The sequence below is a fragment of the Thermobia domestica genome, chromosome 16, assembly GCF_964235325.1.
Source record: "Thermobia domestica chromosome 16, izTheDome1.hap1.1, whole genome shotgun sequence".
Classification (NCBI taxonomy): domain Eukaryota; kingdom Metazoa; phylum Arthropoda; class Insecta; order Zygentoma; family Lepismatidae; genus Thermobia; species Thermobia domestica.
Window position 1 is genome coordinate 175,075,661 of NC_137469.1, and position 17,708 is coordinate 175,093,368.

Sequence of the window (17,708 nt, forward strand, 5' to 3'; positions counted from 1 at the left end):
CGAAGTTCTGATTTTATTCTTTGCTGTTGAAAATAAATTTATTGTTGACATATGTTAATTTCCGAAAGTACAATTTTTGACCAACTTAGCCGCAGAATGCCTTGAAAGTCGACCTGTAGAAACTTCCGATTCAATTTCCGAAAACGCTGGAATGGAAACCAGGAACACATTTTAGTCTGTTTTCGCAAGATTATCTTTTTCTGAATTTTTATTTTTATTTTTATCTACTTCAATTTGCTATTATTCTTGTTATTAGTTTTATGTCTGTAATTATTTTCCTCTTTTTTTATTATAAGTTGTGTTTCCTATTTTTTTCTTTTTCCTAACTTCTCAAGTATTAATTGCAAGTGTTCATATTTATTTTAACTTGTGTGTGCTCTTTTTCTGCTCTTTCTTAGTTCATATTTGATCCGCCCTCCCTCCCCTTATGGTGAAAGTAGTTTCAGGGTGAATCACGTGATTGACAGGTGGTCCGTGTGAAAATGCACCACACCTGCAGAATGATTAATCCGATAAAGAGAACCGTATGAAATTGTTCGATAATGAGCACCATGTGAAAATGCATGCAATCGGTCTGTCAACCTCACTCATATGTACGGGGGTGCCGTAGTATACTCTCGCCTCGGGCGCTGATTTTCCACAGCACGACACTGCAGCAATGTGTATTTATTGCTCGGATAGTTCGGATTTCCGACGTTTGGTCGATAAAGAAAGGTACAACTTTATGAAATATCAAGAAAAATATATTTTACTGCAAGATAAGTGAGTACCATATTTATTTCCAATTTGATTTCTTTAGAATAATAAAGAAACTGTGCGAAGAAGGATTTAAAATGATTTTATAAAAGCTACTGTACGGTATGTATTAAACTATGTTATCTTGTAGACCATTATACAATATTTTGCTTTGTATAAGTTAAAAGCCAGGTATTCTTAAGTAACCAAACCGTTATAGTTACTACATCCATATTTTCAGTAATGATATTTTTCTGTTTTTCATTCCTGGATGCATACACACACTTAAAAAAATTTCTTAATTGGATTCTTAATTGGTAAGCATAATGAAAAATAGAAAAACATTAATCAAACCAAAATATGTATTAAAATTCTTCGGCAAATGTTGAATTTTCTTCCTCTTTCACTTGTGTCTGCTATTAAGTGAATATATTTGTAACTTCTTAGATGTAACATACGGAAATCAAGCACTGCTCCTAAAACGAAGCTATTCTAAACGAAAGTTTTACCTCTTTCTACAATTCAATCTTCTCTCAGAAGATTGAGGTTTCACGAAAATCTTATTGGTAATGAGAATACTACAAAGAACAGGACAATGCTTTTAGCTGCACAATCTGATGAACTGTATGCAACAACAGGATAACATGTTTGATCATTGCAGCGGTTTTCGGTACAAGAGCATAACCTCAATGTATGCCCACCTGTAGTTACCGTAGTTCTGTTCATGATGCGATTTCCACATCCACGAACAATGGCTATTACATCATCTGAAATGATAGAAATGAACACATAATTCTCTTATTGTATTTATTCATGTACTAAAAATATTTAAGTCTTCATCCCGGTGAAATTAAAATACCGCTAATTTTACAGCAATTATGTGATATCTTCAAATAGATAAAAGATAATTGAAATATGGAACAAGAGCGCCCTAGACAATATTATTTTGCGTGAGGTACCGTTATCACAAGTCACCTAGTGGCTTTCCGTTTTCAGCTGTTTAGAAACGCGAAAATAAATGACAATTTTCAAAATGGCTCGAAATCGAAAGCAGATAAGTGAGTCGTGATAACGGTTTCTCATGTAAAATAATATTGTCTAGGGCGCTCTTGTTCCACATTTCGATTATCTTTTTATCTATTTGAAGATATCACATAACTGTAAAATTAGGGATATTTTAATTTCGCCGGGATGAAGACTCTTAAAAAGCAAATTATTAACTAGGTAAAATGAGATTACGTTTGTTTGTTTTCAACAGTGCTTCATACAACGTGTCCATAAATATACTATCATCCTTTAAAGTATTATTACGTCGCTTTGAAAAATCGTATTTAAGGTTAGTGTAAAGGGACAAGTTTTGCCGATAGATGTCACTACACTCTTCGTATCTCTCCCATGTATTTTTTACCATTCATGAAAATTTACAAATTTCTCTCACAAATTTCAACCTAGAGACTTCAATTTTTTTAGAGAAGGAACTTCGTAACCTATTAAAGGGAACAATTGGTGTCGATTTTTATTTAGAATTTACTTCATTGTTGAAACAGTTTCATTGTTAAAAGTTTGGATATCTAATCAAGCCATTTCAACAATGAAGAAAATTCTAAGTAAAAAATCGGCATGGATTATTGGCTTCGATAGACTATGAAGTTCCTTTTCTAAAAAATTTGAAGTCTGTAGGTTGAAATTTGTAAGAGAAATAGTGAATTTTCCTGAAAGGTAAAAAATACATGGAAGAGATACAGACTGTAGTGCCATCTATCGGCAAAACTTGTCCCTTTAAAACAATCTTAAATCAAATTGTTCACATTTGAAAGAAGCTCAAACATTTTTGTACATGTCAATAATGGACAACAATGCCAATAATGAATGGGATCAAACACAGAAGAAGTAAATTCACTCATGTGTAGGGGAGACCGGGGCTGGTTGGAGAACTTTCCATTCTTTCTTTATTTTTTTTTATGAGCAGATGGTGCACTGTATTGCAATGTAATGGATGTGTATGGACAGACCAATGTTTCCTCTAGTAAATTCAGTTTTTCTGTTTGATTTCTTGCTTACAGTTTTCGAGAAATAAATTTTTCTTTCTTTTAAAATTAAGTATGCCAACCAACCCCTACTAAGGGCCTGGTTGGCTGATATTGTGGGGCTAGTTGGCATACTTTTTAAATATAGCAAAACACAAACAAATTTGGATTTATTAGAAATAAGCTTTATTTTTTCTAAATTCTATTATATATATTGCAATGAAGTAGGCTATTTGAAGTTTAAAATGACTTTTATTCACAACATTTAAAATAATGAGCATTATGAAATATGAAAACTTCTTTCTTTCATTCTAGCTTTGTTATCATGACATTGAAAGCTACAAGATTATCAAACCACATCAGTTTTAATATGATTTGGTGTAGGTTAATTCTTTATATTATTTCAAAATGTAATTAAAATAACTGAACTATCAAGGAACGTAGTTTATTTCCTGCTGTTCACAAAGTAGCTAAGAGAAACTAAGATAAGTTTTAGCTGAATTATCGAGAAATGCAGTTTATTTCCTACTTTCCACAAAGAAGGAAAATAGGAATAGCTAGGCCTCTATTTTTGTAACAAGAGAGCACATACAAAATATTCTTGATCCTGAGAATTAGACCTATTCAAAAAATTCAGAGTCTGGCATAGAGTCTTATCTCGATTTCTAAATTTTGACAGTAATCCAATACGTGCATGCTATTCTATAATATTGAAGTAAAAGATTGGTAGAACTGTAAACAACATAACAATAAAACAATGTAACAATAAAGGTACAATGAAATAAAATTCCACACGGGGTTGTTTGGCGCACTTGCCAACCAACCCCAAATGCTATACGCCAACTAACCCCAAGCCCATGTTGTGCAACAAAGTCGTAATTACTCAGCAATAGTTTGGCATTTACGTTTTATTGTTTGAATATCCATAAAAACGAAGTTCAGATCTAACTAATGCTATATTACTTACCTCTGTACTCCAAGTAGTGACGATTCTGTGATGTTGTAACGGAGAACTAAAAAAAAAAAAAAAAAAAGTACTTCAGACTGGCAAAAACACTATGTAATAGACGCCATAATCCGCTAGTTAAAAATTCCATATGAAGGTGGCAGCTGCATCCATAGGTCGCTCTTTCATGACGTCAGCAACAGCTCATTAATTATTGAAGGAGTTATATGCAGTTCGTCAACCAACCCCTGCTGCCAACCAGCCCCGGTGTTCCCTACTCTGTGATTAGTTAATATCGGTTAATTGTTGGATATTTAGCAGGCAGTTGCTGTTTCTGCTGGAGGTCACTTGGGAAGCTTTTTTGTTTATGTAATGTTATACCGTAATGTGCTAACGTAAATTTATTTCCTTTCGTTTTACTGTGTTGTTACTAAAGAATAAGTTTTAAGGAGTTATGGCGACCCTACAAAAAAATGATGATATCGTCTTCTACAAGTGGCCGCCGAGGTCGCCTGACTTTGAAGGTCTGTGACTTTTTATGGGGTTACGTAAAGTAATGTGTCTATGTAATCCCATTCCTATCAGTGCTGCCATCCAGAACATTTCATCAGATACGTTGGAGCGTGTGTGTTGTGAATGGTAATATCGTCTTGATGTCTGCATCGCCACTCGTGGGATTCACATTCAATGTTCATGAGGTACAGTAAAAAATATTTTTCTTTGAATTGAATTGAATTGAATTGAAAAGGTTGGGGTGGGTGCTTCGACGACGGAGGTCTTTTAGCACCCATCACTAGGTAGGAGCACAAACAGTAAACGCGAAGAGACACAAACACACACAGTTAATGAAAACTGTACTATCCGTAGTAGAGATGATCATAAGGAACACACTAAAACAGTCACGCAAAAGCACCAGGCAGAAAAAGAAAAGTACAAGATAAAATAATAAATAATGCATGAAAGCGGTGCATCCACATAACAGAACAATGCATAATCACAGAGGCACACAGACAAGTCAGATAGAGGATAAAACTTGCTGATGTCCCAGAAATTGGAACACCTTCAAGACGATGCCAGAATCATCGCTGAACAGAGTTCGGAGGTGAGTGGGAGGCCAAACTGAGCACGCACAGGCGCACGAGGCACGATGTCCACAATAACATGACGAATAGTCAAGCGTTGACCACAGAGGTGACAGTCAGAAGGAGGAGTTCTCTGTAGAAGGTGTCCGTGTGTCAAATGACTGTGACCAATCCGAAGACAAGCCAAAGTCCTCTCTTCCAATCGTGAAGGGCGGGAGCTCGACGACCAGACTCCAAGACGGGGCTTCACAGCATGGAGTTTGTTGTTGATCTGCTGATCCCATGACGACTGCCAGCGCTGATGCAGAAGACAAGAAAAGACGTGACAAACATCAGTGCTAGGAACAGGGAGGCGGCAACGAAGACCATGAAGAGCAGTCTCCTTCGCAGCAGTGTCAGCCAGGTCATTCTTTGAAATGTGACCGATTTCATTTAAATACGATTATTCAAAGCGACGTAATACCACTTTAAAGTATGACAGTATGTTTATGGACACTCTGTATTATTAAATTCAAATACATGCTAGTTGCTTACCCATTAATTGTTAAACAAAAGATATTGCCATTCTTAGATAATTAGTATTTACTGCACTTCAAGGATTACGAACATCTCATACCGGTCTATGTCGATAATCAGAAAGTATTAGTAGAATCTATCGAATGCATGCAGAATGATGTAACAAAATAAATTACACAACCTAATGTTGCACTGGAAATCTGTTATATCGAGATGAATTCCCAACACTATCTTTTGTTCCTAATTGCAGGGGAATATGGTTAAATTAGCTAAGAAAAGCATCATTCATGAAAATACAGCTTGATCTTATATGTAGAACCTCTAGTTACTAGCATCTGACTGCTTGGTTAATACAATTTAATATTAGGTATATTAACCCAAACAACAACATTTTGTGTACTGCAGCCTTGCAGAGATAAGAGAAAGGAACATGATTAACTTTTTAAATTGTTATTTCTACACTGACTTCAGAAGAACCTATTGAATTTGTGATTCCTGGTGAAACGGGAGAATTTATTCATCCAGCATACCTTCCTTCTTACTCGATAAACAATTTTTTGCATTCGCCATTTAGTTTTATTGATGTTTCAATGATAAATTAATTAGTGCTTCATCGGGATCATATCCTTATCGCACATACATTGAAACCTTATTAAATTATTCAAATGATGCATCGCAAACACACTTGACATCTTTGTGATACAAAGACACTAAAAATAATTTAATAAATTACATAATACAAATCTTGGTATTGATAAACGTGCTGTTTTGTTAAAAATATTACAACATTTTAAATGTACGGTCGTATCCATGTTAATATTTCTGGTTTAGATCGTGCCCTTCCAAAAAAAAAAAAAAAAAAAGTTCGTAGCATATTCCATTATACGAAACATATGTTTTGTTTAATGTGTGAGAGTAGTGCGTGAAGAAGTTGGTACGTGTGTATGTCGTGTTGATACGTCTGCTCATGTACGCATGAAAATAAATACAAGAATGGTGCATAAAACGGCCAAATTACCTCTCACAAGAGTTAAAGCTAGATCTTATATGATACCTCAACAAGTAAATTCGTACGATCTCGTTAATCTGTTCCTTGGATTATCGGCTAAAGCTATTGTTATCGGATTTGATTCAAATGTATATTTTAATGAAAAATAAGAAGCTAACCCTTTTGATTTTCAAAAATCTTTAGCGTTAACAAGTTGCAACTATAAGTTGATTCAAAATCATTTTCTCCAATTCCCATACCTCTGATTTTTCAAATAATTTATAGATTCTAATTTACCAGACTCTGTTCTCCGGTACAAGAATATTTTATAAATATGATGGTCATACAGTCACATATGATGAATACCCTCAGAGTAAACTCTTTATGTATTTATCCTGTCCCCTATAAGTAGTTTTGATGATAATACTTGGGACATTATACATGACATTCCCATTAATTTAAAAGCATTATTTAAAGAATCATTAGTCTAACCACAACTAATCAACCACCAACAATGCACAATTTGTTTCTCTTATACAAATAGATAAGGATAGAAATGTGCATAGTAATAATTCATTTTAAAATTCAATCAGTTGAGTAGAATGAATTTTGTTGTCCACTTTTCCACTTTCTGCGATGAAGATGATGATGAAATTATTGTTAAAGAATTAGCACTAACTAATCTATACATACCATTGATACAAAGTTGGATATTTAAACCTCCGTACGTTATAACTAAATTATGTGTCATTAATAGAGACAAACAAGTACTTGTGTAATAAATTTTATGGTATTGAATGGGATGAAGAAGATATCGAATACTTACAACTTAAAGAATTTCTTCGTGAATATTGTACGAACATTGCAGCCATTTTTACTTATTGGAAAACTCGCTAGAACTTTCTACAGGTGCTTGAAATTGATCTTATCAATCTGAAGGATTTGGACTGACCAGGGTACATCCCTAACAGCACAATTGCATAGCAGGCATATGCCTATCATGTCCTCTCAGGTACATGGGAATGTGTCCAGTATGTGTCTTATGTACCTCTGAAAGATAAATCACATGGATGGCAAGTGATAGTCATAGTCTATGTCCGTCCCTAGGCACATGCCTGACATGTACCTGGGGAACGTGCCTAGTATGTTCTAGGTGTTTCCCATTCCGTAAGCGTAAATGGACCACAAAATTATTTCCCCCAAAATATGTTAAATTGCCTATATGCGTGATTTGTTTACATTAAGGTGAGTCTAAACAACACTTTAAACAAGTAAAAAAATCAAGGCGGGCGCGAACCACCGCCCTTTGGATTACTAGCCGCGTACTCTTCCGAATTGGCCACAGAGACGGTGAAGAGAATGTCGCTTTAAAGGGATAAATTGTTGAGGTCTTTTGACTTTGGCTAATCACAATGCTTCTTTAACCACGTATATTCGACGATAACCGTTTGGGATCAGATATAATCTGCTCGCCATGTAATTTTTTTTAACAAAATGACGAGTGTCTATTTACTTTATTTCATGTTTTTTTCATATTCACTTTCAAATGATCGGCGACAATTGCCGTCAATAAAGTTGATGCGTATGTTGTTTCTAGTATATAATCGCTTAGAAAAAGAAGCAACAAATGTATCACCATCAAATGTGGGAGATGAATTTAGAATACCTAAATGGCGCTTGCCTACTTGCTTAGCACTTTTTGTGCTGTTACGGTATCTGAAACAGTATGTATCCTCGTCGCCGTAAGTGCCTTTACATCGCAGTGACTGGTATGTGACCGCGCAGTACTCCAAGGAAGGGATGGTTGTATAAGAATTTGTGATTAATTTTGAAGAGTTTTTATTTTGACTAGGGAATTAACATAGGTGAAGGGAGTAAAGACACAGATTTGAAGCATCAGTTCACTGTTATTGAAGCATCAGTGCACGAAAAGATTCGTATTCTCAGTTTTTCTATTTATTGTTTTGTATGTTAAGTTAAACACCACAATATGTATCACTGATATCGCAGATCGTATTATTTTTTTAAAATCGTGTTTGTAACCTATTGTCAAAACATTCATCTCCAGACATGATGTAGAGAGAAGAGAAAGAGATACGACATCTGTAATATATGTATATGTGATTCACTAAGTAACTGTAGAAATTAGTTAAAGGACACATAAGAGAGCGAAAAGGAGCTCTAGAAGTCTGAACTTTTTAGAAACGTCCTAGATAGGTGAAAATATAGTTAAAAATTGCAAAAGGTATCATGTAAATTACCTCTCTTTTCTTATATTCTAGTATACTTTTTCTTTCACATCCAAACATCTCTATTCAGAATTACGAGATAAAGGTGAAGAGAGAAACATTCCAATTTCAAGAATTATATCAGGAAAAAAATGTTTTGACTTAGACTAGACTCGAACTCGCAACCCTTGAATCCATGGCTCAGCGCTCTACCGATTGAGCTAACAACTACTGTTAGAAAAGCCAGATTTCTACAACTACCGGTTGCTGAATGGTATGTATTAACCAAGTTTGCCGAGATAATTGCTTCATATAGCTATAATAATAATAATAATAATAATAATAATAATAATAATAATAATAATAATAATAACAATAATAATAATAATAATAAAGCAGAAGAAGAACAGAATCTATAAAGTCACATATGTTGAAAGTTTGACGTGCAGAGTAAGTCCTAATATGAGATTTTATTAATTATATATAATAAATGTAAGCTTGGTTTATTCGTGCGTGCTACTCAAACTGCGCAACTCACTACCTAGTCCCATAAGGGTTTTACGCGTATGGTACAGTAGCCTTGCGTCCTCCAACCGAGAAGAATGTTTCTGTTTGAACCTATGCGTGTCCTAAGAGGAAGGAGGAGATTGAAAGAAAGAAAAGTGGTTTAGAAATTATGCAAACGTAGAATATCTCACGAGGCGAGGTGATATAGAGTTCAGCGTGTCTTTCAGCTACTACTCTATACAAGACGTACATCTACGACTTAACGTGGAACCCGAACCACACGACTCCTGACGGGAATCGAAACCCGTATCACCTCTAGTTCTGTCATGGGAGACACAGGAACATGTAAAAATAATCGAAAATGAACGATATTAATGTTAAATCCATAGCTTTTTGAGTGCATGAATTATGTATGATACCCTCTATATCGTTCCCATCAAATTTTAGCATTATCTGCATGGAGGTTTAATGGGAGGGGTGAAAATTAAAAATTCCTAATTGAAATATATGAGTGTCTATTCAATAGCTTTCGGGGTCGCTGAAATGCATAATTACACTCCCGATACTATTAAAGCCCAAAGCTTTACTCTTTCGTTAGCAGGAAGTTTATTTATTTACTTAACTCAGGACACCTTAAAGTTAAGGATATGAAACTCGATTCATATATTTCTAATTCAAAATTATCAGATACGTATTGTAGCTTAGACTTCTAAGGAGGGGAAGGGACAATTTACGCAATGATTTCCTTCACCTTCGAATAAAATACTGCCCCATTATATTGCAAAAACTCATTTCGAGTGGTGTCATTGCTAATAGTTTTCCGTATTTGTTTATATCCCTACTCATTTATAACAGTATCTCACTTTCCTGTGACGGGAGCAACACCTAAGCGAGCATTCAGTAAAGTAAATACCATTAAAATCTATATTCATAGCACAGTGGTGCAAATAAAGTTGAGCTCTTTGGCAATCTTGAGCATGGGAAGCGAATAAAGCCACCACATTGGAAAAGCAGCTAATGAATTCCTCTCTGAAAAAGATCACTCGCACATTTATTTTACAGGCGGTGGTTTATAGCTATACTTAAGTTTGTTGAAATTGCTCCAATGAGGCGAGACACTGAAGTCGTTCGTAATAAGGGGGAAGGGACATGTAAAAGTACTCAATATGAACAATATTAGTATCGAAATCATAGTGTGGTCGCAGATGAATAGTGACGCTGTCGATGTTGCTTAGGTAGAAGTTAAGCCTTGGTTGGCATGGAGGTCAGAGTGGGAGGGTGACAGGCAAAAAATAAATAAAATAAAATCGAAACATCCTATATTTGTGTCGAATATATATTTTTCGGTATCTCTGACATAAATAGTAATATTCCAGATGTGGTATATGACCAAGGTCGGCCCCATTCGCATGCGGTTTCAGAGGAGAGAATCGGTGAAGATTTCAGAACAGTTCCTTTGACTTAAGTTTCAGTACACTGAGAGGGAAGAGTGGTAACACACAAATACTGGTGTCACATCCGGACCTATCAGAGGTATGATTTCTGGGGAACTGTCGTTGCTCCAGGGAGGCATTACCCCCTGATCAGTCCCTAACATTCTTACTGCTTTACAGGGGCGTAGGCAGGAATTTATTTCAGTGATCGAAAGCATTTTTAGGGGTAAATTGTGCACCCTCCAGGAGCCCATGTAGCATCGTACGTTCAACAGTACTTTTTCTGAGTCAAAACTTTGTCTCTCTCTCTCTCTCTCTCTATATATATATATATATATATATATATATATATATATATATATATATATATATATATATATAACAGTAACAGGGTCGGTTGTAGACATTTCGTAACTGTAAGCAAATAATATTTAGGCGCCCCGCCTATATGATAATAAAAGAATTGAATGCTGTAATGGACAAAAATTCTTCAGATAATTGTTACAATTACAAATTTCTTCAATATATAATAATTCAGTCTTCCAGTGAGTATTAAAGGAAAATGGCAAAATTAAACCTAATGAACTGTGGATGAATCATGACCAAAGTTCCAGTTTTAATAATTTATATCTTTTTATTATTATTATTATTATTATTATTATTATTATTATTATTAAATAAGCACAGGAAACAACTAAAATGTATATCTAAGATGTATTTTGAAAATACAGTTGAAACATAAAAGTCGAAATAGAATAAAACTAATGAGCTTCAAGTCTAACATTATCACAGGTTTGATTTTGACAAAGAGATATGCTCTTACACTTCATTAAAAGCATATTTAAATAGTGTTTTCTAGTGATACAAATATGGTAATTAGCTTAATTTCTCGTTTTCTTTGTTACTGTAAAGTTCATGTTATAAAGACACTTTTGTGGCTTTCAATTTGGCAATATCTCTTATTATTGCATCCATATCAATTTCATTCAGAATGTCATCTTCAATGGCCATCAAAGCTAGTCCATTTAATCGTTCTTGAGATATACTTGATTTCAAACAATTCTTTATAAATTTTAGTTAAACTAGTTCAATACACAACAAATGACAAAAGTGTGTCTTAATTTATATGTAATTTGTCCCCGATCAGTGGCAGAACTTTAAAATCAGGTTTCTCCGCAAAAATTCTTTTCAGGGCCCCTTATGCCTATCGAACAATTCAATTCTTTCATGTTTCTTTCCAACATAGACGTTCGAAATCAGGCAGTAACACAATGTAAACACAAGTAATGATGCACCCATTGAGGTCCGAAGATTTTTCGGAATAGAATACAAAATGCAAATAATTTTGTGTATTTGCCCCCTGAATTTATGCTAATTGGGGGATCCAGACTCTCAGACTGCCTGTTCAGTGTTTCGTCCACACATATTTTAGGAGGCCACTCCCCCCGGGAGGAGATCAAAATAATACGTCTATAATATAATAATAAATAAAAGAGTACCAGCAGTGGCCCTACTAAGTGTGCCCCCCGGAAAGTGTTTTCTGAATAGAAAACTGCACCTATTAGGGATGCGCACGATAGAAGATTTGTGGCTGTCTCGTCTCGAAAATGTGCTGTAAATGTGATGGCTCGACTCGAAAAATGTATATTTCTCTATTGGAAGAGCCGTGTCTCGACTCGAATTTTGTCTGGAAAATTCTGTCTCGACCTGGCCCCTTGCGCATCCGTAGCACCTATGTCGGTACATCCCTGAACACAAGTAACTAATAATCAAAACTCGACTTTGCATTAGAATTATTACTAATTTAAAATATCGCTCCATCTAAATTTATTAGCAGAGAATGGATTAATAATTATTGTTATCTGTCATAATAAAACGAGCATCTGTATACGCTGCTGTGATTGAAAGTGAGAGTACTGAAAAAATACTTGTCATCCAAATGACCTTTCGTCGCTTTCGATTATATCCTTTCAAGTTCTATACTTATATGCCACGTGAAAACTAATTGTATTCAAACAAATTTTGAAATACATGAAATTTAATTCAGACCCGTAACCGAAATGACCGTATCGTTCCATTTTAATTCAACAATTAAATTACTGCAATCAGGTTAAAATAAATTTGTCAGCTTCAAAAGAATGTCGACCTGCAAATGCTTCGTTAACAGTGACTGATATTGACAACTCCCCACCTCAATATTTGTCTAATTTTGTCCAGCACTCGAAAGAAACTTTTTTAGAGCCTTCGGTTGCCTCTTATCTTCTTTCACGTTTTGTAGCTTTCTTTTCCGATAAAATGCTCACTTGGTTTTATATCCTTGGTCATTATTATTACATGAAAAACAAAGTACTATTAAAAAGTGAAAGCACACATCATTATAAATTAAAAATATAAACAAAAACGAAATGACTTAGGATAGAAATGAAAATGTTGACGAATGACAAATGACTAATAGATATTAACAAAGTGAGCATTAAGCACTGGACAGCGATTGTGAGTCATTAGGAACTTAAGTTAAAATTTCCCTCAGAAATGATTTTTAAAGAACCCATTTGTACCGCCCGTCTTTTCTTAGTATTCGCTCCACTCCCTGGACGAATGGACAAGAAAGCCTACTTGCTTGCATGGGGGCCCGAAGAATGTTCTTAGGGTGGTCATCTCCCTCGTTACTATATTACGTTTGGTATTTTTATTTGTATTAAGAAAATCTTAAGAAATTATACATATACATGTTATGAGCAAGCTTAACAAAGATATTTTTATTTATTTTATTTTTATTATTCATAAAATTTGCATATGCAATCTAAATTTTATATTCAGATTTAATATATATATTTAATTAGTTTAGTTATTCTTTATACATTATATTTCAAGCAATCATTCTGATATTATTTTATTTTATTTAAAATTTCATTAAGTTTAGTGGCATAACAGAAAACTGCTTTTCTTTGTATATTTGTTGGAAAGTTCTGTATGATTTTTGAAACTTCAGGGAGATAGAGGTTAGTGACCTTTAGGGTACCAAATATTGCCAACCTATAGTAACTAGAAAATACTATAAACAAGATTCTTTCAATGTGTTATAACTATTATAGAAATATATTATAAGAAAAGGAAAGAAATTCTAAGGATGGACAAAACAAAATTGGCGACAGAAAGTCGCTGAGCAATCTTTTGTTAAACTATACACACCTAGATACGAATTTTCGAATACAATACGTGAGAAATTGTTTCACTGACCGCGATTTTCACACTTTTAAGGGAACCGCTACCTCTTCGGTGGGGGTGGTTCAATGGATCTGGGTGCCTAGTCAGCGAACCTTCATCAATTCAATTTTCATATTGTTCCAGGGTTACCAGAAGGTACTGATATATGAAATATATTTTTGAATATAAATTTCCAACCTATAACAATTCTTGGACAGATCCGATAAAGTTAAATTAGTATATAGAATCGCGATCCTTACCGTATTTTCTTTATAGAATAGCTATTTTGGCAGTTGCTATTCTTTGCTTAATTTTTTTTTACTCAGTGTGTTGATTCTGGCACTTCCGGCATGCCTTGGAGTGTGATGGAAGGTAGCAGAAGACAATTGTCTACCACCAACAAGTTATTTGGTATTTTTTCTGCTTTTTGACAATGACAACTCCACCCAGGTGTATAAATGTAAAATAGGATATTTAAATATTGGTTTTCAACTTTTGTTACATGTCAATTGTAATTCGTTAATCAGTAATATCATTAAATATAAATGTAAACAGAGAAGGATATCGGTCACTGAGAGAGGTTGTTTACATTCGAAAAAGAAACAGTAACCGCTAGAGGGATACACCTGTCAGGCCTCTCACAAGCAACCCTTTGTGAAAGAAAGTCCCGCTATCCTCTGACAATAAAGAAAGAAAAAAAAAAAACTTTTGAAAGCCGCGAAGGAGGCGAGTTTTGGTAAAAGATAGCTTTAGTGTGTGCCACAAAAGGAAATGAGAGTAAAACATAGTTAGTTGAAGATCGACTGTCGCCAAAGTCAGACAATTATTCTTTGTGAGAAACTGAGAGTTGAACTCATATCTTCATACATACATCACTTCAGCAGTAATAATAGAGCTAATTGTTATTTGGATATCTGTTATATAGAGATAATTATTCTGAAGAACTACATTTTATTTTATGCTAAAGTGAATAATCTTTGACGTAAAATTACAGCTGAAAATGTCTGACAAGTTAACGAATATCAGTTTAGCATAACAAAAGTAAAAAACTATGTTTGCATTGCTGAACTTCAATTGACATCAGTGCAATGTTATTTATTTAAACACAAGGTATAAGACTGAGTTAAAGATACCAGTGTGTTTTATCAGCAGTTTCTCTGAAACTGAAATTTTATTCTCAATAGAAGACAAGATCTAAAGACTGTGACTCCCTAAGAAGAAGGATAATAGGACCTCTCCAGGAGAATCATCTGTAGTGAAGTGTGTTAACAGTGACGAGAAAAGAAAAATCTTGTTAAAACGGTATAGTGACAGTGAACATTTGAATTGAGAGAGAGATCTCTATTATTATTTTTTTTTTACAAAAAAAAATCATTTAAGGCAGTTATCAAAGTGATTGTTTAACAATATATATCTTTATATATATATTGAATATCTAGTGTGTATATATCTATATATTGCGTGTGGTGGTGTTGTGTGTTCAGTAGTGAAATTAAAAATAAATATGGGTGCATTTCTATAAAGTGTGTGGAGTTTTTAATTGAATACTTAGCCGCAGGGTGAGTACAAAATAACTTGTATAATTTTTTTTTTTACTTTTCAGGCATTTCAGGATATGTTGTGTCTGCCAGATTTAACTAATGCAAATTGATGATAAATTCACATTTTCTTAAAATTAAGATAATATCTGACGTAAGTCAGAGCTTCAAGCAGCATTACCGTCCCTAACGGGGCAATGGGACGTTAATATAGAACTCATGTTTACAGGAATGTAAATTCTAACTTTATTTGTAATTTGGCTCTACCGACACTAAATTATATTTTTATTTATTTATTTTTTTTTGGCTAATCTAAATTTTTATTAATTATTTACAACATTTACATATCATTTGCATCTGTTGTACATTCCTGTAGTGAGAGAATGAGATGGGTATTAAAAGCACCTCCCACTTATCTCATGCTCTTCACAATAATTTGGCGCCCATGCGTGTAAGCTTGATCACGCTGGTCATTGTGTTACATAAAATCTCTCCAGCGTGTTGCTAGACTAAATGCTGCATCTGTCATTTATTGCAAATGAGAATTTATCATCACAAGTCAAAATTAACTATTCGCGAATATATTTTCCCATATCTGGTCCAAGAATTGTTACATAATTAAGTATGAAGATCATTAATACAAAAGCTGTGTGTTAGATGTAAACAATAAAGGGGGAGATAATTTTTTTTTTTAGGATTTCAAAAATCTAATTTTAGAGATACTTTTGAGATTTTTTTAAAGAGAAAGTTAATGGTATTGACTCGGTCACAAAAGAGAAAGATGGATGAAAATCTGGTATTCTTAGATTATGCACAAAGGTTGAGTCCTTCAGAGGAAGACATAATAAATGTCCAAGAAATAGGTGAAGTATCAACAGGTGATAGGAGAGAAACATTAGAAGTTAGGCAATCAGAAGGTGATAAAGTAGAACGTAGTCAAGAAGAGACAGGAGATAAAGAGAAAGCTAGGCCAAGTAATCCTGTAGTACCACCATTAGGAGTAAATAGTGAGGAAATGAGAAATCTAATGGAATTTATAAAATTAACGATAGTTGCTTCACAGAAGGAAATAGAACAGAAAATTGATAGTACAAATCATAAGTTAGATCAAACGAACGCTTGCCAAAAAGAAATAGAAAGTAAACTTTTGCAGGTTGAAGAAAAATTAGAGAATACAAATACAGAAATTAGAAATGCGCGTAGGGATTTTGAAAATGCTCACAAGGATTTAGAAGAAAGACTATCTAAAGCTCTCGAAAATACAAAGCAACAGTTACATAATGATCTTGAGAAAACAGTAAATCAAGTAGATGGTGCATTAGGAAAGGTAAACGATAGGATTGAGGCCACTGAAAATTCAATTGTAAGTGTTAGGACAGAAATAGGCTCAAAACTAGTCACATTAGAAGAGAAAAATGACACTATTCAAAATGAAATAGTTCACACAAGATCAGAATTTGAAGATAAGTTAGAAAATGTAATCGCAGGACAGGTCATTTTGCAAGAAGACATAGAGAAAAAAATTAGTGAGGTCAATACTGTGTTCAAACAAGATGTAATAGAAAAAGTGCAAAATTTAGAAGGAAAACTTATTGCATTAGATAATGTTACCAACAAGAAAGTGCAAGAATTATGTAATTCAATAAGCAGGTTACAAGATAGGACACAAGGTGAAGAATGTAGGGGAATGCATCTCAATAATGAAAATACAGGCAATGGCAATAGGTCTGACAGTGTAACCTTTCAATTAGAACAGGAATTGCCATCATGTTCAAGGGCAGTAGGTGATAATACGTTCCAACCAATAACCTCACCACCTGCACAGTCATTAACTCAGATGGATAGTCAGGTTGCCTTGGCAACGGCTATGAATTCCTTTTTACATAGAGATTTAAAGTTACCGTGTTTTCAAGGATTGGAAGATGAAGCCCAGACTTATAGCTTCCTTGTTGACCTAGATAATTATTTTGAACTAACTGGTGTCAACACTGAAGCACGTCTGTCCTTCATCTCACGCACCTTAAAAGGTAGTGCTTTGCAATGGTTTAAAGTCATGAGAAGCAAGATTGTTACATATTCAGACTTTATAACAGCATTTAAAGCCACATATTTGAACCAAGAGAGATTAGCTGCTTTAAGAGCAAACATATTGACAAGTCAATTCAATCCAAAAGTACACAAAAGCGCATCGGAGTACTTGCTCCACTTGCTACACTTAAATGCGGTCTTAGACCCTCCCCTTGAAGAGAAAATCCTGTTAAAGGTTCTTCCGCGCCAACTTTCGCCTTCTCTTTTCAGGATTATAATAGCCGCAAAACCAGAAACTATTTCAGAATTACTCACGCTTGTGACGGAAGTTCAGTATTCATACCAGGATAGGATTAATGTCCCTCAGAGGAGGAGCATTAATATGCTAGAGGTCACACGTGAACAACACGAGACCACTCAGCCACAACGGAATAATCGTGTTCACAGACAAAACCGTGGTCCTTATTCTAGAA

At 34.4% G+C, this 17,708-nt stretch overlaps 1 protein-coding gene across 1 annotated transcript in view; it reads right to left on the bottom strand.

Moving 5' to 3' along the window:
• Positions 1 to 768: 768 nt before the first annotated feature.
• LOC145672834 (uncharacterized) overlaps positions 769 to 17,708 on the bottom strand; it is a 68,041-nt gene continuing 51,101 nt past the window's right edge. The window contains exon 3 of the mRNA XM_081741982.1: positions 769 to 1,502. Within this exon, the coding sequence (XP_081598108.1) occupies positions 1,285 to 1,502 (218 nt within the window). The 3' untranslated portion in view covers positions 769 to 1,284. The remainder of the gene's footprint in view (positions 1,503 to 17,708) is intronic.